This window comes from Nerophis ophidion, linkage group LG08, assembly GCF_033978795.1.
Source record: "Nerophis ophidion isolate RoL-2023_Sa linkage group LG08, RoL_Noph_v1.0, whole genome shotgun sequence".
Taxonomy (NCBI): domain Eukaryota; kingdom Metazoa; phylum Chordata; class Actinopteri; order Syngnathiformes; family Syngnathidae; genus Nerophis; species Nerophis ophidion.
In genome coordinates, this window is record NC_084618.1 from 4,204,203 (window position 1) to 4,229,415 (window position 25,213).

At 42.3% G+C, this 25,213-nt stretch overlaps 1 protein-coding gene across 2 annotated transcripts in view; it reads left to right on the forward strand.

The window, feature by feature from the left end:
- The window catches only part of LOC133557217 (neurexin-1a-like), a 133,648-nt gene that overhangs the window by 32,673 nt on the left and 75,762 nt on the right, over positions 1-25,213 (forward strand). For both annotated transcript variants that reach the window (XM_061907517.1, XM_061907516.1), the window contains 3 exons: positions 6,249-6,422; positions 6,678-6,704; positions 7,279-7,398. In XM_061907517.1, the coding sequence (XP_061763501.1) occupies positions 6,249-6,422; positions 6,678-6,704; positions 7,279-7,398 (321 nt within the window). The remainder of the gene's footprint in view (positions 1-6,248; positions 6,423-6,677; positions 6,705-7,278; positions 7,399-25,213) is intronic.

Here is a 25,213-nt window from a genome sequence, read left to right on the forward strand (position 1 = left end):
CACTTTACATAGTGAAACCCAATATCTAACTTACATTTAAAGCAGTGTGGGTGGCACTGGGAGCAGGTGGGTAAAGTGCCTTGCCCAAGGACACAACAGCAGTGACTAGGATGGCGGAAGTGGGAATTGAACCTCCAACCCTCAAGTTGCTGACACGGCCACTCTACCAACCGAGCTATGCAGCCCCCAATAAATGGGTTGTACTTGTATAGCGCTTTTCTACCTTCAAAGTACTCAAAGCGCTTTGACACTACTTCCACATTCACACACTGATGGAGGGAGCTGCCATGCAAGGCGCCAACCAGCACCCATCAGGAGCAAGGGTGGAGTGTCTTGCTCAGGACACAACGAGGTTGGTACTAGGTGGGATTTGAACCAGGGACGCTCGGGTTGCGCACGGCCACTCTCCCACTGGAACCCGCTCATGTCGACAACCCGCCTCCCACTGTTCTAATCCACCTGCTTTTGTCCGTGCCTGTCACCCACCTTCCTGTGGTACAAACCCCGTTTCCAAATGAGTTGGGAAATTGTGTTAGACGTAAATATAAACAGAATACAATGATTTGCAAATCCTTTTCAACCCATATTCAGTTGAATATGCTACAAAGACAAGATATTTGATGTTCAAACTGATAAACTTTATTTTTTTTTTGCAAATAATAATTAACTTAGAATTTCATGGCTGCAACACGTGCCAAAGTAGTTGGGAAAGGGCATGTTCACCACTGTGTTACATCACCTTTTCTTTTAACAACACCCAATAAACGTTTGGGAACTGAGGAAACTAATTGTTGAAACTTTTCAGGTGGAATTCTTTCCCATTCTTGTTTTATGTAGAGCTTTAGTCCTTCAACAGTCCGGGGTCCGCTGTCGAATCTTCGATGGGAGACAGGTCTGGAGTGCAGGCAGGCCAGGAAAGTACCCGCACTCTTTTTTTTACAAAGCCACGCTGTTGTAACACGTGCTGAATGTGGCTTGGCATTGCCTTCCCGAAATAAGCAGGGGCGTCCATGAAAAAGACGGCGCTTAGACGTCAGCATATGTTGTTCCAAAACCTGTATGTACCTTTCAGCATTAATGGTGCCTCCACAGATGTGTAAGTTACCCATGCCTTGGGCACTAATGCACCCCCATACCATCACACATGCTGGCTTTTGAACTGTCGATAACAGTCTGGATGGTTCGCTTCCCCTCTGGTCGGATATTTCCAAAAACAATTTGAAATGTGGACTCGTCAGACCACAGAACACTTTTCCACTTTGCATCAGTCCATCTTAGATAATCTCGGGCCCAGAGAAGCCAGCGGCGTTTTTGGATGTTGTTGATAAATGGCTTTCGCTTTGCATAGTAGAGCTTTAAATTGCACTTAGAGATGTAGCGACAAACTGTATTTAGTGACAGTGGTTTTCTGAAGTGTTCCTGAGCCCATGTGGTGATATCCTTTAGAGATTGATGTCGGTTTTTGATACAGTGCCGTCTGAGGGATCGAAGGTCACGGTCATTCAATGTTGATTTCCGGCCATGCCGCTTACGTGGAGTGATTTCTCCAGATTCTCTGAAGCTTTTGATGATATTATGGAGCGTAGATGTTGAAATCCCTAAATGTCTTGCAATTGCACTTTGAGAAAGGTTGTTCTTAAACTGTTTGACTATTTGCTCACGCAGTTGTGGACAAAGGGGTGTACCTCGCCCCATCCTTTCTTGTGAAAGACTGAGCATTTTTTTGGGAAGCTGTTTTTATACCCAATCATGGCACCCACCTGTTCCCAATTAGCCTGCACACCTGTGGGATGTTCCAAATAAGTGTTTGATGAGCATTCCTCAACTTTATCAGTATTTATTGCCACCTTTCCCAACTTCTTTGTCACGTGTTGCTGGCATCAAATTTTAAAGTAAATGATTACCGTATTTCCTTGAATTGTCGCAGGACATATAGTAAGCGCCTGCCTTGAATTACTGCCGGGTCAAACTCGCTTCCCAAAATAATTAGCGCATGCTTAGTATTAGCGCCTGGTCAAACTCGTGACGTCAGGAGTGACACTTTCCCTGTCATCATTTTCAAAATGGAGGAGGCTGATTTCAATACAGGTAATTTGAAATCGCATAAAGGGAAGAAGATTAATAGCTATTCAGTAGGATTTAAGGTCCAAGCTTACATCACACTCAAATTTTTACTGCATACCTTTGGTAAGTGCCGGAGTGAGAAGAGGCTTTATAATAATTAACGCATGCTTACTTTTACCGCATGCCTTTGGTAAGCGCAGGAGTGAGAACAGGTTTTAAATCAATTAGCGTCCCGACGGCAATTCAAGGAAATACGGTTTTTGCAAAAAAAAAAGTTTATCAGTTTGAACATCAAATATGTTGTCTTTGTAGCATATTCAACTGAATATGGGTTGAAAAGGATTTGCAAATCATTGTATTCCGTTTCTCAGTTACAATCGGGCAGAAGGCGGCTGAGATAGGCACCAGCACCCTCCACCACCCCAAAAAGGGAATAAGCGGTAGAAAATGGATGGATGGGATGGATGTATTCCGTTTATATTTACATCCAACACAATCCCACCTAGTACCAACCTCGTCACGTCCGTTGTGAACCCTTGCTCCTGATGGGTGCTGGTTAGCGCCTTGCATGGCAGCTCCCTCCATCAGTGTGTGAATGTGTGTGTGAATGGGTAAATGTGGAAGTAGTGTCAAAGCGCTTTGAGTACCTTGAAGGTAGAAAAGCGCTATACAAGTACAACCCATTTATCATTATAATTTCCCAACTTATATGAAAACGGGGTTTGTAAACAGTCACTTCCTGTTCAGTGCAAAAAAAAAATGCACTGAATCCCACCCCGAACCCCCAATTTATTTTTTATTTATTTTTTGGGAGGTCATGAAAAAGGGAGGTTTATTGGGTTGGTGCACTAATTGTTAGTGTATCTAAGGTTTTTTTATGTTGATTTAACTAAAATATTAAAATAAATAAATACATTTAAAAAAAAAAAAAGAATAATGAAAACTTCTCCAGCTGCACGGTACCAATCGAGTGGTTGGGGACAACTGCAGTAGATGACTGTCAAGAGGCTTTTATTCCGTTTATTTCATTCTGCTACAGATAGCTGAGAAAGTTAGGGCTGCCATTTTGATTAAACTTTCAGGAAATGTTAGAAATGGGATAAAGAACAAGTGATTACTTTTTTTGGGGGGGGGGGGCGATACAGATCACTGTCTGGATGTAAGGCTTGGCAGATGTCCGAGTTCTCCCAGTGCTTTTCCCGTTGTCATTGTAGTCAAGATTTACAACGAAATTACAGCAGCTCCGCAAGAGAAGAGTATCAAATACCGTGTACCATAAAAGAAAGAACCAAAATAAGTACTGTATTTTTCAGAGTATAAGTGGCTCCGGAGTATAAGTCGCACCAGCCGAAAATGCGTAATAAAGAAGGAAAAAAACATATATAAGTCGCACTGGAGTATAAGTCCCATTTTGGGGGGAAATTTATTTGATAAAACCCAACACCAAGAATAGACATTTGAAAGGCAATTTAAAATTAAAGCTGCAAGCAGCGTTGGTCGGGTCCGCCTTTGGCTGCTGCCCCCGAGACCCACGGCCGGATAAGCGTTAGAAGACGCCTTGGAGCCACTATTTTGAGAATCTAATGCATTGTGAAAGTAATGCAGTTGTTGCATTGAAGTGAAAATATCAAACTTCCTGTTGATTTTTGCTAAAGTATGTTAATTATTAAAATGTAGGTCTAAGTGAGACCTACATAGTGTTTTTTATTTCATGTCTCTCTGACATTCCAGTAGAGCTGGGATGTAGGAGAGTAACCATACGTGTATTTGGATTTCAACCGTTTCGGTACAGGGATTTCGGTTCGGTTCAGAGGTGTACCCAACGAGTTTCCACACGGACATATTAAGTAGCGTAGCGCACGTTGTGTAAACAATGCACACTGAAGCGCAACACACGGCATGCTAGCAGCGACCAGGCTACGATAGACTGACCATACCTCCTCTTTTCACCGGATATAGATAGATAGATAGATAGATAGATAGATAGATAGATAGTACTTTATTGATTCCTTCAGGAAAATTAAAATTCCAGCAGCAGTGTACAGAGTTGAGATCAATTTAAATAAAAGTAAAAAGTAAATAATTGGGGTTTAAATGGAAACAAAATAGAGAAATATTACAATAAGAATAAAAACTAAAAAGCAACAATGGGAATAAAAATATAACAGTAAAATATAACAGTAAAATAAGAATATAACAAGACAAAGTAGGCAGTAGTGACCATGTTATGAAAACGTATTGCACTGTTATTGTTTTGCATCCCCTGTCATCCTAATACCCCCCGCCCCAGAGAGGAGTGAATTCGTTGACTTTATCTTTGCAAATGCATCTGCAGGTTATCCATACATCTCTGTGCCATGTCTGCTTTAGCACCGCCGGTAAATAGCATGTTAGCATCGATTAGCATAGCATGTTAGCATCGATTAGCTGGCAGTCACGCCGCGACCAAATATGTCTAATTAGCACATAAGTCAACAACATCAACAAAACTCACCTTTGTGATTTTGTTGAATTTATCGTTACAAATGCATCTGCAGGTTATCCATACATCTCTGTGCCATGTCTGCTTTAGCATCGCCGGTAAATGGCATGTTAGCGTCGATTAGCTGGCAGTCAACATCAACAAAACTCACCTTTGTGAATTCGTTGACTTTATCTTTGCAAATGCATCTGCAGGTTATCCATACATCTCTGTGCCATGTCTGCTTTAGCACCGCCGGTAAATAGCATGTTAGCATCGATTAGCGTAGCATGTTAGCATCGATTAGCTGGCAGTCAGCATCAACAAAACTCACCTTTGTGAATTCGTTGACTTTATCTTTGCAAATGCATATCTGCAGGTTATCCATACATCTCTGTGCCATGTCTGCTTTAGCACCGCCAGTAAATAGCATGTTAGCGTTGATTAGCATACCATGTTAGCATCGATTAGCTGGCAGTCACGCTGCGACCAAATATGTCTGATTAGCACATAAGTCAACATCAACAAAACTCAGCTTTGTGATTTCGTTGAATTACTCGTTGCAAATGCATCTGCAGGTTATCCATACATCTCTGTGCCATGTCTGCTTTAGCACCGCCGGTAAATAGCATGTTAGCATCGATTAGCGTAGCATGTTGGCATCGATTAGCTGGCAGTCAACATCAACAAAACTCACCTTTGTGAATTTGTTGACTTTATCTTTGCAAATGCATCTACAGGTTATCCATACATATCTGTGCCATGTCTGCTTTAGCACCGCCGGTAAATAGCATGTTAGCGTCGATTAGCGTAGCATGTTAGCATCGATTAGCTGGCAGTCACGCCGCGACCAAATATGTCTGATTAGCAAATAAGTCAACATCAACAAAACTCACCTTTGTGATTTTGTTGAATTTATCGTTGCAAATGCATCTGCAGGTTATCCATACATCTCTGTGCCATGTCTGCTTTAGCACCGCCAGTAAATACCATGTTAGCATTGATTAGCGTAGCATGTTAGCATCGATTAGCTGGCAGTCAACATCAACAAAACTCACCTTTGTGAATTCGTTGACTTTATCTTTGCAAATGCATCTGCAGGTTATCCATACATCGCTGTGCCGTGTCTGCTTTAGCACCGCCGGTAAATAGCATGATAGCGTCGATTAGCGTAGCATGTTAGCATCGATTAGCTGGCAGTCACACCGCGACCAAATATGTCTGATTAGCACATAAGTCAACATCAACAAAACTCACCTTTGTGATTTCGTTGACTATTGTTGCAAATGCATCTGCAGGTTATCCATACATCTCTGTGCCATGTCTGTCATCGCCGGTAAAATGTGGAGACACTCTGGTACATTCAATGGGGGTCTGGCGGCAGACACTTTGGCATCTTGGGGCCAGTGGTGCAACTTGAATCCCTCCCTGTTAGTGTTATTACACCCTCCGACGAGGCATGATGTCTCCAAGGTTCCAAAAAATAGTCGAAAAAACGGAAAATAACAGAGCTGAGACCCAATGGTTGCAATGTGTTGAAAATGAAAATGGCGGGTGTGTTACCTCGGCGACGTCACGTTCTGTTGTCATCGCAAAAAGATCGATGAACAGAAAGGCGTTTAATTCGCCAAAATTCACCCATTGACACCTGTGCAGTACACCATGACAGCGCCTGTGATTGGTCCCCCAAGCCGTCGCTCATGGTGTTGTTGCTCCGCGCCAGGTGACCTGTACATTGGGGGCGTGTCCAAAGAGATGTACAAAGACCTCCCGAAGCTGGTCCACTCCCGGGAGGGTTTCCAGGGTTGCCTAGCGACAGTGGATCTCAACGGCCGGCTCCCTGACCTTTTGGCGGACGCCTTGGCAACCGTGGGACAAGTGGAGCGAGGATGTGAAGGTGAGGCGCACGGGGGGGCGGGGAACACGCCCCTTGGGTTTGAAGCAGTGCCTCTATGTCCTTATTATCCCCCCCCATTCTCTTTTAGCAAAGGTTAACCCACTAACCCAGCTGCTCTGTCAGATGTAACCTTCTTCTCATCTTTCTGCACTTCGTGTTCTCAGCAGTTCACAGGCATCCTCGTGCATCGACTAACCATCTAACTTGATTTGCTTGTTTGCTTTTTTTGTTTTGTTTTGTTTTGGCCCACAAAAGTTACATTGATGAAAGCTGACTTGCAAGGTATATCACTTTGTATGCACGGCGTGTGTGTGTGTGTGACAGTGGGAGCTCGTGTGTGTGTGTGTGTATAGATACATATATGGGAACTACCCAGTGGTGTCCAGTCTTGTGTGGATCCCAGTGATCCAGAGTCCAAGGTCAGAGGTGACCTGTCCTCTCGTGAGAGCATCACAGTGGTGACATCAGCACCCACAGCTTGTCCTGAGATGACCACAGCTCCCACCACCGAGCAGCATGTCTTCTAACCCCCCCTCCTGCTGACTCCCAGCCTCGCCATTTCACACCCTCCGTGCCTCGCCATGGGACGGGAAGCTGTAGCATGAGGCAGGACCAGAACGGCAGCCGGGCGACGCGGGCCTTTAAACATAATGCTTATGTTTAACTCCTCCTGCTGAACCCCATCGAGCATCACCACCCGCATGCGCTCCATTTTTAAAGACATTCCGGTTTTCTTCACTTTGTTTTTACCCACAAACGACGATTCTCTACCCCGGCGGCAGCCTCACTCCTAACTGTTCACCCAACCGCTCTGTCGCTTATTAACATTTGTGGACCCGCCTCGTGTCCAATGCAGGTCCCAGCACCACCTGTCAAGAGGACTCCTGCTCCAATCAGGGGGTCTGCTTGCAGCAGTGGGAGGGCTTCACGTGCGACTGCAGCATGACGTCATACGCAGGGCCTCTGTGTAACGATGGTGAGTGCACCTTCTTGAAACATGTGCGTGTATAAAATCAGAATCAGCTTTATGGTCATTATGCAGGCTAACGAGATTGAGGCCATTGCATACAGTGAAGATGTGTGCATGCAAGAAAACGATGTGTAAATATTTAAAAATATAGAAGTGCAAAGAAAGGTGTGGAAGAGAACAGTGTACACTCTACACCAGGGGTGCCCACACTTTTTCTGCAGGCGAGCTACTTTTCAATTGACCAACTCGAGGGGATCTACCTCATTTATATATATCATTTATATTTATTTATTTATGAAAGAGACATTTTTGTAAACAAGTTAAATGTGTTTAATGATAATACAAGCATGTGTAACACATATAGATGTCTTTCTTTCACAAAGACAAGAATATAAGTTGGTGTATTACCTGATTCTGATGACTTGCATTGATTGGAATCAGACAGTAATGATGATAACGCCCACATTTTCAAATGGAGGAGAAAAAAAGGTTGTCCTTTCTGTACAATACCACATGAAAGTGGTTGGTTTTTGGCATCTAATTCATCCAGCTTCCATACACTTTACAAGAAAAACATTGGCGGCAAATTCCGTAGCTTGCTTGATTGACATTCACGGCACCCGAGGGTCTTGTGAGATGACGCTGGCTGCTGCCAGTTCATTATTATGAAAAAATGACAGAGAGGAAGGCGAGAAACACTTTTTATTTCAACAGACTTTCGCGCCGTCCCTTCCGTCCAAACTCTAAAGGCCGACTGCACATTTCAATCAATCAATCAATGTTTATTTATATTGCCCCAAATCACAAATGTCTCAAAGGACTGCACAAATCATTACGACTACAACATCCTCGGAAGAACCCACAAAAGGGCAAGGAAAACTCACACCCAGTGGGCAGGGAGAATTCACATCCAGTGGGACGCCAGTGACAATGCTGACTATGAGAAACCTTGGAGAGGACCTCAGATGTGGGCAACCCCCCCCCTCTAGGGGACCGAAAGCAATGGATGTCGAGCGGGTCTAACATGATACTGTGAAAGTTCAATCCATAGTGGCTCCAAGACAGCAGCGAGAGTCCCGTCCACAGGAAACCATCTAAAGCAGATCAGCAGCGTAGAGATGTCCCCAACCGATACAGGCGAGCGGTCCATCCTGGGTCCCGACGAGCGGTCCATCCTGGGTCTCGACTCTGGACAGCCAGTACTTCATCCATGGTCATCGGACCGGACCCCCTCCACAAGGGAGGGGGGGACATAGGAGAAAGAAAAGAAGCGGCAGATCAACTGGTCTAAAAAGGAGGTCTATTTAAAGGCTAGAGTATACAGATGAGTTTTAAGGTGAGACTTAAATGCTTCTACTGAGGTAGCATCTCGAACTGTTACCGGGAGGGCATTCCAGAGTACTGGAGCCCGAAATGAAAACGCTCTATAGCCCGCAGACTTTTTTTGAGCTCTAGGAATCACTAATAAGCCGGAGTCTTTTGAAGGCAGATTTCTTGCCGGGACATATGGTACAATACAATCAGCAAGATAGGCTGGAGCTAGACCATGTAGTATTTTATACGTAAGTAGTAAAACCTTAAAGTCACATTTCCTATCTTCACAATAAAAGCCCTGCTTCATGCTGCCTGCGCTAACAAAATAAGAGTCTCGGAAAGCTGGCGTGCACAAGTGATGTGCAAGCCAGCTTTCTGAGGGATCGCTTGTGCACGCCAGTTTTCCGAGACTCTGTATTTAGTTAGCGCAGGCAGCATGAAGCAGGGCTTTTATTGTGAAGATAGGAAATGTGCAGTTGGCCTTTAGAGTTTTGACGGAAGGTACGGCGCGAGAGTCTGTTGAAATAAAAAGTGTTTCTCGCCTTCCTCTCGGTCATATTTTCATAATAATGATCTTGCAGCAGCCAGCGTCATCTCACAAGACCCTCCGGTACCGTGAATGTCATTTAAGTGACGTCTTGGTGAAGATTGATGATCACTCATTTTTAGGTCTATTTTTTTTAAAAGCCTGGCTGGAGATCGACTGACACACCCCCCGCGGTCGACTGGTAGCTCGCGATCGACGTAATGGGCACCCCTGATGTACATCATGGGTGTCAAACTCTGGCCCGCCGTGTATTTTCATTTGGCCCTTGAGGCGATATCAAATTAACATTAGAGCTGGCCCGATGGTATTATAACACCGCATTCACCGCTAATACTCATACTTGCTAACCCTCACCCCCGATTTTCCAAGGAGACTCCCAAATTTCAGTGGCCCTCCCGAAAATCACCAGGGGGTAACCATTCTCCCAAATTTCTCCCGATTCCCACCTGGACTACAATATTGGGGGCGTGCCTTAAAGGCACTGCCTCAAGCGTCCTCTAAAACCTTTCGTCACGTCCGCTTTTCCTAAGTAGAGACAGCGTGCCGGCCTAGTCACATGATATTTGTGACTTTTACACACACACAGTCAACAGCCATACAGGTTACACTGAGGGTGGCCGTATAAACAACTTTAAGACCGTTACAAATATGCGCCACACTATGAACCAACACTAAACAAGAATGACAAGTACATTTCGGGAGAACATCCGCACTGTAACACAACAGAACAAATACATAGAACCCCTTGCAGCACTACCTCTTCCTGGACGCTACAATATACAAATTAATTATTAGCCTGTGGGAAAAGTTTCTTTTGATATTTACCTGAGAAGGCTGCAAATAGAAAAGAGGCATTCAATTTCTATTTAAATTTGATTTGCTATGCCATTGCTATTTTTTAATTATTAGTATTATTTGAAACTGGATTTTGCACGGCAATATAAAGTTATATAAGTCTCGCTTGTTCAATATTCAATGCAAAACTTGTTTGGGTCCCTATTAAAAGGTTAATTTGTTCAGTTTAAAATTTTGGCCCACTCTGTATTTGAGTTTGACACCCCTGATGTACAAATGTGACTTTATACCAGGTGTCGGGAACCTTTTTGGCTGAGAGAGCCATGAAAGCAAAATATAATAAATTTTATTTCCTTGAGAGCCATATAATAATAATTTTTAACACTGAATACAAATAAATGTGTGCATTTTTAAGTAAAACCAACATTTTAAGAATATAATAAGTATCTTCTTCTTTTTAACAACATTGTTATTCTGAAGCTAATGAATAAAATATTTCTTACCATTAATGCGACTTCTTGAACAGGGACGGTAGAAAACGGATGGATGGATTAAAATGCATGTGAATGTTTTATATTTTGAACGTAATTTTTAACACTGTGATTACCAGCGGAATTATTCATTACTTATCGCTGTGTTTTTCAACCACTGTGCCGCGGCACATACAATCTGGTGTGTCGTGGGAGAGATTATGTAATTTCATCTAATTGGGTTGATAATATTTTTTGCAAACCTGTAACTATAATTCAAAAATGTGCTGTTATTGAGTGTCTGTGCTGTCTAGAGCTAGGCAGAGTAGGCATGTAATACTCTTCCATATCAGTAGGGGGCAGCAGGTAGCTAATTGCTTTTGTAGATGTCGGGAACATGGTATGTCGTGATCACAATATGCGGGAGGCAGCATGTAGGTAAAAAGGTATCCAACACTTAAACTAAAAATAAACAAAAGGCCAGTGCCGCTAAGAAAAGGTATTAAAGCAAAACAAAACTAAAACTGAACTGGCTAGAAAGTAAATAAAAACAGAATGCTGGACGACAGCAAAGACTTACAGTGTGCGGAGCAGATGGCGTCCACAAAGTACATCCGTACATGGCATGACAATCAACAATCAAAGAAGGAGTGCGTCCGCACAACTTAAATAGTCTTAATTGTAAAAACAAAGCAGGTGCCATGAATAGCATTCAAGGAGGACATGAAACTGCGACAGGAAAATACCAACAAAAGAGGAAAAGCCACCAAAATAGGAGCGCAAGTCACACAGGAAAACACCAAAAAAACTTAAAATAAGTTACGGCTTGACAGTACACCTACATAGAGACAAGAGCTATTGCGAGAACAATTTTTTTTTGTCAATATCTGCTACTGAGTTGAATTTTTTTAATGTTTTCTGCTGGTGGTGCGCCTCGGAATTTTTTCAATGGAAAAAAAATGTGTTTTGGCTCAAAAAAGGTTGAAAAACACTGACTTATCGTGTTAAGCAATGCCAGCTAAGATTTATCAGTCATCAAAAGAGCCACATCTGGTTCTAGAGCCATAGGTTCCCTACCCCTGGTCTATACAGTGGGTGAAATTAATGTATACATGGGGGAAAAAAAAGGTGTAGTGTTAGTGTAAAAACAGGAATGTCAAACGACTAAAATATTTGGTCATAATTAACTCAAAATGAATCGCGATATTTTTCCTCATTAATAAGTGTAGCCCAGACAGATCATTTTCAAGTTTCAAAACAAACCCCGTTTCCATATGAGTTGGGAAATTGTGTTAGATGTAAATATAAACGGAATACAATGATTTGCAAATTCTTTTCAACCCATATTCAGTTGAATATGCTACAAAGACAACATATTTGATGTTCAAACTCACAACTTTTTGCAAAAAATAATTAACTTGGAATTTCATGGCTGCAACACGTGCCAAAGTAGTTGGGAAAGGGCATGTTCACCACTGTGTTACATCACATTCTCTTTTAACAACACTCAATACATTTTTGGGAACTGAGGAAACTAATTGTTGAAGCTTTGAAAGTGGAATTCTTTCCCATTCTTGTTTTATGTAGAGCTTCAGTCCTTCAACAGTCCGGGGTCTCCACTGTCGTATTTTACGCTTCATAATTCGCCACACATTTTGGATGGGAGACAGGTCTGGCCTGCAGGCGGGCCAGGAAAGTACCCACACTCTTTTTTAACAAAGCCACGCTGTTGTAACACGTGCTGAATGTGGCTTGGCATTGTCTTGCTGGAATAAGCAGGGGCGTCCATTAAAAAGACGGCGCTTAGATGGCAGCATATGTTGTTCCAAAACCTGTATGTACCTTTCAGCTTTAATGGTGCCTTCACAGATGTGTAAGTTACCCATGCCTTGGGCACTAATGATTGATTGATTGATTGAAACTTTTATTAGTAGATTGCACAGTTCAGTACTTTTTCCGTACAATTGACCACTAAATGGTAACACACGAATAAGTTTTTCAACTTGTTTAAGTCGCGGTCCATGTTAATCAAATCATGGTAATGCATCTCCATACCATCACAGATGCTGGCTTTTGAACTTTGCGTCGATAACAGTCTGGATGGTTCGCTTCCCCTTTGGTCCGGATGACACGATGTCGAATATTTCCAAAAACAATTTGAAATGTGGACTCGTCAGACCACAGAACACTTTTCCACTTTGCATTAGTCCATCTTAGATGATCTCGGGCCCAGAGAAGCCGGCGGCGTTTCTGGATGTTGTTGATAAATGGCTTTCGCTTTGCATAGTAGAGCTTTAACTTGCACTTACAGATGTAGCGACAAACTGTATTTAGTGACAGTGATTTTATGAAGTGTTCCTGAGCCCATGTGGTGATATCCTTTAGAGATTGATGTCGGTTTTTGATACAGTGCCGTCTGAGGGATCAAAGTTTGGTTTCCGGCCATGCCGCTTACGTGGAGTGATTTGTCCAGATTCTCTGAACCTTTTGATGATATTATGGAGCGTAGATGTTGAAATCCCTAAATTTCTTGCAATTGCACTTTGAGAAACGTTGTTCTTAAACTGTTTGACTATTTGCTCACGCAGTTGTGGACAAAGGGGTGTACCTCGCCCCATCCTTTCTTGTGAAAGACTGAGCATTTTTTGGGAAGCTGTTTTTATACCCAATCATGGCACCCACCTGTTCCCAATTAGCCTGCACACCTGTGGGATGTTCCAAATAAGTGTTTGATGAGCATTCCTCCACTTTATCAGTATTTATTGCCAACTTTCCCAACTCCTTTGTCACGTGATGCTGGCATCAAATTCGAGAGTTAATGATTATTTGCAAAAAAAAAAAGTTGATCAGTTTGAACATCAAATATGTTGTCTTTGTAGCATATTCAACTGAATATGGGTTGAAAAGGATTTTCAAATCATTGTATTCTGTTTATATTTACATCTAACACAATTTCCCAACTCATATGGAAACAGGGTTTGTACCATAACCGAACAATTAATTTGAGTTTTAAACATAATTATTTTCGAACAGCTCCACACAAACAGACATAACTATGTTTTTAATGACGATGACAAAAAAAAATGTGTCTGCAGTGTGTTGGTGTAATGTCAGATTTTGCATTTTGTAGAAACACAGAATTTGTATTCCTGCTGTAAAATTGATTGATTAAAACTTTTATTAGTAGATGAGAATCAGCACCTCCAAGTCCGAGTCCATGGTTCTCGCCCGGAAAAGGGTGGAGTGCCATCTCCGGGTTGGGGAGGAGACCCTGCCCCAAGTGGAGGAGTTCAAGTACCTAGGAGTCTTGTTCACGAGTGAGGGAAGAGTGGATCGTGAGATCGACAGGCGGATCGGTGCGGCGTCTTCAGTAATGCGGACGTTGTACCGATCCGTTGTGGTGAAGAAGGAGCTGAGCCGGAAGGCAAAGCTCTCAATTTACCGGTCGATCTACGTTCCCATCCTCACCTATGGTCATGAGCTTTGGGTCATGACCGAAAGGATAAGATCACGGGTACAAGCGGCCCAAATGAGTTTCCAGGTCTCTCCCTTAGAGATAGGGTGAGAAGCTCTGCCATCCGGGAGGAACTCAAAGTAAAGCCGCTGCTCCTCCACATGGAGAGGAGCCAGATGAGGTGGTTCGGGCATCTGGTCAGGATGCCACCCGAACACCTCCCTAGGGCACGTCCAACCGGTAGGAGGCCACGGGGAAGACCCAGGACACGTTCAATCAATCAATGTTTACTTATATAGCCCTAAATCACTAGTGTCTCAAAGGGCTGCACAAACCACTACGACATCCTCGGTAGGCCCACATAAGGGCAAGGAAAACTCACACCCAGTGGGACGTCGGTGACAATGATGACTATGAGAACCTTGGAGAGGAGGAAAGCAATGGATGTCGAGCGGGTCTAACATGATACTGTGAAAGTTCAATCCACAATGGATCCAACACAGTCGCGAGAGTCCAGTCCAAAGCGGATCCAACACAGCAGCGAGAGTCCCGTTCACAGCGGAGCCAGCAGGAAACCATCCCAAGCGGAGGCGGATCAGCAGCGCAGAGATGTCCCCAGCCGATACACAGGCCAGCAGTACATGGCCACCGGATCGGACCGGACCCCCTCCACAAGGGAGAGTGGGACATAGAAGAAAAAGAAAAGAAACGGCAGATCAACTGGTCTAAAAAGGGAGTCTATTTAAAGGCTAGAGTATACAAATGAGTTTTAAGGTGAGACTTAAATGCTTCTACTGAACTGCTTCTACTTAAATGCTTCTACTGCTTCTACGTTGGGAAGACTATGTCTCCCGGCTGGCCTGGGAACGCCTCGGGATCCCCCGGGAAGAGCTGGACGAAGTGGCTGGGGAGAGGGAAGTCTGGGTTTCCCTGCTTAGGCTGCTGCCCCCGCGACCCGACCTCGGATAAGCGGAAGAAGATGGATGGATGGATGGATGGTAGATTGCACAGTACAGTACATATTCCGTACAATTGACCACTAAATGGTAACACCCGAATACGTTTTTCAACTTGTTTAAGTCGGGGTCCACGTTAATCAATTCACGGTACAAATATATACTATCAACATAATACAGTCATCACACAAGTTAATCATCATAGTATGTACATTGAATTATTTACATTATTTACAACCTGGGGAGTGGGATGAGGAGCTTTGGTTGATATCAGTACTTCAGTCATCAACAGAGAAATGTGGACATTGAAACAGTGTAGGTCTTATTTAGTAGGATATGTACAGCCAGCAGAGAACATAGTGAGTTCACATAGCATAAGGACAAGTATATACATTAGAAGTACATTTGATTAGCATTTAAGTCTCATCTTAAAACTCATCTGTATACTCTAGCCTTTAAATAGACCTCCTTTTTAGACCAGTTGATCTGCCGCTTCTTTTCTTTCTCCTATGTCCCCCCCTCCCTTGTGGAGGGGGTCCGGTCCGATGACCATGGATGAAGTACTGGCTGTCCAGAGTCGAGACCCAGGATGGACCGCTCGCCTGTATCGGTTGGGGACATCTCTACGCTGCTGATCCGCTTGAGATGGTTTCCTGTGGACGGGACTCTCACTGCTGTCTTGGAGCCACTATGGATTGAACTTTCACAGTATCATGTTAGACCCGCTCGACATCCATTGCTTTCGGTCCCCTAGAGGGGGGGGGTTGCCCACATCTGAGGTCCTCTCCAAGGTTTCTCATAGTCAGCATTGTCACTGGCGTCCCACTGGATGTGAATTCTCCCTGCCCACTGGGTGTGAGTTTTCCTTGCCCTTTTGTGGGTTCTTCCGAGGATGTTGTAGTCGTAATGATTTGTGCAGTCCTTTGAGACATTTGTGATTTGGGGCTATATAAATAAACATTGATTGATTATTTACATTAGGTTATTTACAATGTGGGGAGATGGGATGTGAATGGAGGAGGGTGTTAGTAAAGTGTTGAAGTTGACTGGAGGTGTTGTTTTAGAGCGGTTTTGAAGGAGGCTAGAGCTGCACTTCCATGTTTAGATAGCAGTTTCACGCTTCAATAACGCAACATGTCTTAACATTTGAGTTTGAGTTTATTTGGAACATGCATGCATACAACATGATACATCACAATTTCCAGTTTCTCTTTTCAACGTATTGGGAAAAGAGTAGGAAGAAGCAGAGCTTATTTAATCCCACCCCTGTTCCTTTATATGACAGTTGCTAAAACTTTTGTTCACTTTCTGTTCTCAATGTATTCACAATATACTCCGTACGTAATCATGATAAAAATAAATAAATAATACCCGGTGAAGTAAGTTACATTTCACATTGTGAGATGAGTAAGATGGATGAAATAAAATCAGAATGTTTATCCTGGTTTTTGTACTTTGTAAACACTTTAAGTTTGAAGAGTTTTTTGACGTGGATCGTGTTAGTTCATTGTTTGATTGCTTTGCTTAATCCAGTCCATAATTTAACTCCACATGCAGATATGCGGAAGGTCTTAAGTGTTGTACGTGCGTACAAATCTTTGAAATGATGTGGATTGTTATGGTCATGCAAAGTTGTTTGGTAATGCAACCTTCTCTATGTATTAATACCGTGTAATATTCAGCCTGCTAAATTGAGGACTCAACCGGAATATTTCCAGCCAGTTCTTGCATTAACTTTGACGGCCCTAATAAGAATGTATGAGGAAACATGCACGAAGCCAATAGAGGGTGTGTTTCCTCCAAGCTGCCATGAGAGGGCACTGTTTAAAGCTCCACTTGAAGAGCCCACAGTGATTAATTGAATCTTTGCAGGCCAAGTAAAACTGAGACTTTAGACATCCCAATATATCAGATCAGAGGGGATCCTAACACTGCTTGTCCTCATTAGGGTAAGCTGGAGCCTATCCCAACCCCAAATGTTGAAAGAGCCATTTTGGACCATCCATCCATCTATTTTCTACCGCTTATTCCCTTTTGGGGTCGCTGGTGCCTATCTCAGCTACAATCAGGCGGAAGGCGGGGTACACCTGGGACAAGTTGCCACCTCATCGCAGGGCCAACACAGATACCAAAAGTACAAAAACAAATCCGTGTGGAGCCGCAAAAAATGTAAAAGCCTTATTACTAGGGCTGGGCAACGATTAAAAATGTTAATCAAAGTTAATCGCACTATTTCTCTGATTAATCTCGATTAACTGCATTGTATACGCGAAGCCCAATAATGAATTCAAAAGTAGTGTGTAGTGCACCTTTATTGGAATATTCTCCCACATGAACAAAAGCGCCAAAACATTTGTTGTGCAAACACAATTTAAATCAGTCCTTGTTAAACAGTAGCAGTTAAATAGCATATTTGATGAAAATCAACTCCAAAAATGTAAATACAAACATTTAAGCTTATTGCCACTGCCAGGGTATTTAAGTTATCCTGTTTGTTATGGAAAATAAATATAATCTACATACAAATCTCTGAGCCACAATCATAACATCTGAACAGGCAATTTCTGAGGTAACAGCAGAAACATTTTTTTTTATCAGGGATCTTATGTTTAAAAAACCTATATTATAGGTAGTGGGCTGTTTTAGGGAATTTTGGATCAAATTATCCATAGTAGCAATATTAATAATGTTGTGTTTATTCTGCGTAGTGCACTTAAAATAATTATGACCATATCTAGGAATTGATATGATGGGAATTTTCCGATTGTTTGCTTGGTGCTTTGATAAACTGAAGGCATCATATACATGGTACTATATTGTGATGTTATGAGCCAGGGAAAAAAAGAACTACCTTACCCAGCATGCCACAGGAGTGAGGGGCATGTATAGGTTGTGTCGCCATGACGGCATCTTGTATGTTGTGATATGCACGCTCTGAAAGTAAACGTTAAGAACTCAGCCAACACTCCTGGTCTGCATTATTCATAAATAGACAGACAACACATATACTCCGCTGCTTCACAGGCCGCTGGATGTACCCGGCAAAGTATTCCCATGCTAGCTAGCCGCTCTAGCAAGCACGCCTCATTCAGTCCAAAACGGCCCGATCTATCCACATTCAGAATTGTCTGGCGGTCGTAAGTGATCCCGGAGTGACCACGCTGTAAGCCAGCCAGGACATTTGCAGAATTGTCCGGTATTTTTGCCAAATGTTGCATCTTTACCAAGAGCCCCTCCACGCCGAAGTACATCCGGGAGATGCCATCTTGTTAAGAAAAGGCGTTAACAAAATAAAAGCATGTAAAAAACATACGCAAATGTGCGATAAAATAATTGTCGGCGTTAATAGATTGATGAGTTAACGCGTAATTAACGCATTAATTTGCCCACCCCTACTTATTACATACAGATAGTTTGTCATGAGATATCAATTGAAATATGAGGACCTAAAATGAAACTAAATGAGCTCAAATATAGCTACAAATGAGGCATAATGATGCAATATGTACATACAGCTAGCCTAGATAGCATGTTAGCATCGATTAGCTTGCAGTCGTGCAGTGACTAAATATGTCTGATTATCACTCCACACAAGTCAATATGCACAGCGTTAAAAGTTTGGTGGACAAAATGAGACGGAAAAAGAAGTGGCATAAAACACGTCCTAGAAAGTCGGAGAAAGTTATACAAACTAGGGTGAGTTCAAGGACCGCCAAAATTAGTGGGACAAAACGGTGCTCGCCAAATACTCGAATCAGAGAAAGCATGTTTAATGTAATCCAGGGGTGCCCATTACGTCGATCGCGAGCTACCAGTCGACCGCGGGGGGTGTGTCAGTCGATCTCCAGCCAGGCTTTTAAAAAAAAAAATAGACCTAAAAATGAGTGATCATCAATCTTCACCAAGACGTCACTTAAATGACATTCACGGTACCGGAGGGTCTTGTGAGATGACGCTGGCTGCTGCAAGATCATTATTATGAAAATATGACCGAGAGGAAGGCGAGAAACACTTTTTATTTCAACAGACTCTCGCGCCGTACCTTCCGTCAAAACTCTAAAGGCCGACTGCACATTTCCTATCTTCACAATAAAAGCCCTGCTTCATGCTGCCTGCGCTAACTAAATACAGAGTCTCGGAAACCGGCGTGCACAAGCGATCCCTCAGAAAGCTGGCGTGCACATCACTTGTGCACGCCAGCTTTCCGAGACTCTTATTTTGTTAGCGCAGGCAGCATGAAGCAGGGCTTTTATTTTGAAGATAGGAAATGTGCAGTCGGCCTTTAGAGTTTGGACGGAAGGGACGGCGCGAAAGTCTGTTGAAATAAAAAGTGTTTCTCGCCTTCCTCTCTGTCATTTTTTCATAATAATGAACTGGCAGCAGCCAGCGTCATCTCACAAGACCCTCGGGTGCCGTGAATGTCAATCAAGCAAGCTACGGAATTTGCCGCCAATGTTTTTCTTGTAAAGTGTATGGAAGCTGGATGAATGAGATGCCAAAAACCAACCACTTTCATGTGGTATTGTACAGAAAGGACAACTTTTTTTCTCCTCCATTTGAAAATGTGGGCGTTATCATCATTACTGTCTGATTCCAATCAATGCAAGTCATCAGAATCAGGTAATACACCAACTTATATTCTTGTCTTTGTGAAAGAAAGACATCTATATGTGTTACACATGCTTGTATTATCATTAAACACATTTAACTTGTTTACAAAAATGTCTCTTTCATAAATAAATAAATATAAATGATATATATAAATGAGGTAGATCCCCTCGAGTTGGTCGATTGAAAAGTAGCTCGCCTGCAGAAAAAGTGTGGGCACCCCTGATGTAAACAGTTTGCTTTATAACAATTAGGGAAGTTTGTGTCATGTTTGTCCTCTTACAGAAAACCATATTATAACAAGAAATATGTTTTTTTTCCCCCTCATCTTTTTCCATTTTTCATATATTTTTGAAAAAGTTCCAGAGGGCCACTAGGGCGGCGCTAAAGATCCGCATGCGGCTCCAGAGCCACGGTTTGCCGAGCCCCGCCCTAGACTGCCGCCGTAATATAATACAGCGGAACCCATATAAGTCCATCCCGTTTATGTCAAGAACCCTTTTTAAAAGGGTCATATTAAGATTTTTTATTGTCTACATTTAAAAATCTTCTTTGTGGTCTACATCGGGGATTCCTAATCTTTTTTACTTCGCGACCCTACTTGTCTGCAACAAAGGGACCCGGGGCCACTCCAAAATTAACACTGAATTAGTCATCTTACTCTCGATTTTAAAATGATTTAATAACTACATCCAACCTACTTTTATAAACCTTGTGAAATGATATGAAAGCATGTGTTAATTACAACTAATATTATCAAGGCTTAGGTAAGGCTGATTATTAATTGTTTCAAACTTTTAGTAGTAGATTGCACAGTACAGTACATCCATCCATTTCCTACCGCTTATTCCCTTTGGTGTCACTGGTGCCTATCTCAGTTACAATCGGGCGGAAGGCGGCTTACACCCTTGACAAGTCGCCACCTCATCGCAGAGTACAGTACATATTCCGTACAATTGACCACTAAATGATAACACCCCAATAAGTTTTTTAACTTGTTTAAGTGGCCCTGCGATGAGGTGGCGACTTGTCCAGGGTGTACCCCGCCTTCCGCCCGATTGTAGCTGAGATAGGCACCAGCGCCTCCCGCGACCCCAATAGGGAATAAGCGGTAGAAAATGGATGGATGGAACTTGTTTAAATCGGGGTCCACGTTAATCAATTCATGGTTAAAAATAAATAGCAATTAAATGTACAGCAAACAAAGGGATTCATTAATACTGATGAAAAATATATTTACAATTACTGAGGGCTTAAACAAATAAATAAATTCTAACTAAAGTGAGACCTTATAATATATATGCTTCTTGAATAACCTGTCAATAAAATTCACTGTGCAAATGAAAACACAGCTTCACCATTTTAGTCATAATTTTTGCGCTTAAGAAACTTCTATGTGTTATCCATCCATCCATTTCCTACCGCTTATTGCCTTTCGGGGTCGCGGGGGGGCGCTGGTGCCTATCTCAGCTACAATCGGGCGGAAGGCGGCTTACACCCTGGACAAGTCGCCACCTCATCGCACAGTACAGTACATATTCCGTACAATCGACCACTAAATGGTAACACCCGAATAAGTTTTTCAACTTGTTTAAGTCGGGGTCCACGTTAATCAATTCATGGTTAAAAATAAATAGCAATTAAATGTACAGCAAACAAAGGGATTCATTAATACTGATGAAAAATATATTTACAATTACAGAGGGCTTAAACAAATAAATAAATTCTAACTAAAGTGAAACATTATAATATATATGCTTCTTGAATAACCTGTTAATAAAATTCACTGTGCAAATGAAAACACAGCTTCACCATTTTAGTCATCATTTTTGCGCTTAAGAAACTTCTATGTGTTATCCATCCATCCATTTCCTACCGCTTATTGCCTTTCGGGGTCACGGGGGGCGCTGGTGCCTATCTCAGCTACAATCGGGCGGAAGGCGGCTTACACCCTTGACAAGTCCCAACCTCATCACAGAGTACAGTACATATTCCGTACAATTGACCACTAAATGATAACACCCCAATAAGTTTTTCAACTTGTTTAAGTGGCCCTGCGATGAGGTGGCGACTTGTCCAGGGTGTACCCCGCCTTCCGCCCGACTGTAGCTGAGATAGGCACCAGCGCCTCCCGCGACCCCAATAGGGAATAAGCGGTAGAAAATGGATGGATGGAACTTGTTTAAGTCGGGGTCCACGTTAATCAATTCATGGTTAAAAATAAATAGCAATTAAATGTACAGCAAACAAAGGGATTCATTAAGACTGATGAAAAATATATTTACAATTACAGAGGGTTTAAGCAAATAAATACATTCTAACTAAAGTGAGACATTATAATATATATGAAGAGAAGTTAAGTCCCTACCTTTAGTCAAAAGTGATTTATGACCCCCCATAAAACAATGATTTATGACCCTCAAGGTCAAAGGTCAATGATTTATGAGGGGTCAAGTTCAAAGGTTAATGATTTATGAGGGGGTCAAGGTTAAAGGTCAAAGTCAAAGGTCAAAGTCAAAGGTCAGGTTCAAATGTCAAGGTCAAGTGGGTGTGGCTTACCCGGAAGAGGGTGGAGTTAAGACCTGCGGTGGGAGTGGTTAAACCAGGAAGAGGGTGGAGTTTTAAACAGAAAGAGGGCAGAGTTAAGACCTGCGGTGGGAGTGGTTAAACCAGGAAGAGGGTGGAGTTAAGACCTGACAGGGAACAGAGGAGGGATCAGTTTTTTTAAGAAAGCAATGTCATCTGAGCAGCATGTGACCATATATTTGATAGTTTAAATGTTTACGATCGTTTGAAACAACTTCCAGATTTCGATGTATTGATGGCTGGGAATGTTACGTGTGGAGATGTGGACACGCACGCACTTCACACACACACACACACACACACACACACACACACACGCACACACGCACACACGCACACACGCACACACGCACACACGCACACACACACACACACACACACACACACACACACACACACACACGAGGGGTACAAAAGGGAGGTGTAAGGCTTAGTCATTATTTGGAGCTTTATACGTTAGCGTAAAGACTTTGTTCGATTCGGTCATGATTAGTGAAACGCCTGTGTCGATTTATAAAAATAATAAAACTTACATTGACGCTCCGCAAAAAAGTCGAGTGTTTCTAAATCGTATTCAGATGCCGCCGACCGAGTCTTTGCGTGAGAAATGGGATTTGGAAGGGTTAGGGATGGAGGGATCTTTTGGATTTGTATTCAGATACGAAATGGGTGATATCTGCTTATTTCAGCTAAAAGAAAGAAGAGACGGAAGCCCTTTCTCGATATTTTCATCGTTATCTATCGTGGATTGGGAAGTTTTTGGTGGACACGCACACACACGCACACACACGCACACACACACACACACACTTCACACACACACACACACACACACACACGCACACACGCACACACGCACACACGCACACACGCACACACGCACACACACACACACACACACACACACACACACACACACACATTCGTACGCACTGAAACAACTTCCATACCTCACGAAAACATATTTAAACAGATGGAAAAAACTATCGCAGAACACAGTGTCACGTAGCAACTGGTCTTTACGGTCGTTTGAATCAACAGGTCAGTTTGGGGTACAAAGCAGGGTTCAGTTTTTATGGGAGCTTGAGAATGTCGTATGAATAGCAACTGGCCACCCATTTGACAGTTTAAATGTTTACGATCGTCTGAAACAACAGGACACGCACGCACGCACACACGCACGCACGCACACACACACACACATACACACACACACGCACACACACACACACACACACACACACACACACACACACACACACCATTACCTCTGCTTTACCATGTTATTAGACATTGGTTTAACTCCATTTAAGCATTTAAACGTTAAAAGCATTGCACTTGTACGACGTTGTAATACTTTTTTTTTTACCAGCCGATGACGACGAAGTGAAAGACGATGAACTTTGCTTAAACGGTCTTACAAAGTTGGAAGATGATTATCGAGGTGTGTTTAAACCTTCGAATTATTTAATATTGTGTGTATTCATTATTTTGTTTTGTAGAGGATTTGCCGTAAGATCCTAACGCGATCGTTTTAACACAATCGCAGTCTGGTGAGTCAAATGATTCTCATTTTACAAGAAAAAAAACATGCGGTATACGATACATATATACATATATTTACTTACATCTCCAGCTCGCTCGTCTCCCTTAAAGCTGGCGGGTCCGTCAACGGCCGTTCCAGGCAGAGGAGAAGGCTTGATTGTGCCAAAGACTCCAGACATCGAATCCTTGCTCCGAGGGGAAATCATCGAAAACGACGGTGAATGTCCGACAGGCACCCGCTGTAAGTTTTTCTCGTTTTCTGTAAGCTTTTTAAGATTCTCAGGAGCTTTAAAGAGCTCCTCTCACTCTAATGTCTTTCGCTCAAATGAATTTCGCGCCTAAGGGGAATGGGCGGGGACTGATTCCGGAGGTGGGCGGTTGTTTCCGCCAAGCAACCTTCTGGTTGAAATGGAGTGTGGATCAAGATGGATCCCTACTCTATATTCTTTTATTTAACCCAATGTTTTTTAAATACGTGTATAATGCTTTATATCCTATGTGTTGTGAATTCCATCCTACAATATCTTCCAAGGAACCCAAAGAAATGTTACCACACCTCCCGCTTTATTTATTCTATAGATTACCTGAACTATTTCATAAACTAAATCTTGTCTTGTTTCTGATGCTATGTTTTTTTATGCTCATCAATGCACTGTTGGACTGCGAGCACACAACTACTTTCCTTGCTTTGTTTTCCTCTATCCAGTTAACTGCCATATAAATTGCTACCAATTCCCCCGTAAAAACAGATAGTTTATCACTGATTATTTTATTTAATACTATGTTTCCTTGTGGGATAACTGCTACAGCTCTTACCTTTATTTTTTTTATATAGTTTTTGATGCATCCGTATATATCATATCTCAATCCATTTTTCTATCCGGTAACTATTTAAATTTCTATTCTTTAGTAATTGCATGTTTTCTTTTGGGTTATCAAACATCCACGGCGGTATTGCAGGCATTGGTACCGTAGGACTAACTTTAATATTGTCAATTTTAACTTTATTACATATGTCTCCTATAATCCACCCAAAACTATTCTTTATTTCTTTTCTCTTTTTCTTGGCAGATTGGTAGCACTGGACAAGTCGGATATCCTTGCTTGGATCCTTTTAAAGTTGCCCGATAAACTGCTGAGAGTTGATCTCTCCTCTTGTCCAAAGGTTTTTCGTTCATTTTTACTTGTAATACTGCCACTAGGGTTGATGTAGTAGCTCCACAACATAACCTTAAAGCCTGTGACTGGATCCGGTCTATTTTCCCAAGTCATGTTTTTGAAGCAGATTGGTAAATAATGCATCCGTAATCAATAACAGATGGAATTAAAGTTATAAATATATACATGTATTGTTTTCAACGTTAACCTATCAGCCCCCCAATCATTACCCCTCAAAGCCCTCATTATATTTAACACCTTTTTACTTTTTCCCCTATTTTTTTATTTTCCGGAAGGAACACTCCTGAAGGAATAAACAAAGTACTATCTAATCTAATCTAATCAAATCTATTTTGCTGATGTGGGTTGACTAGTTCATATTTTTATC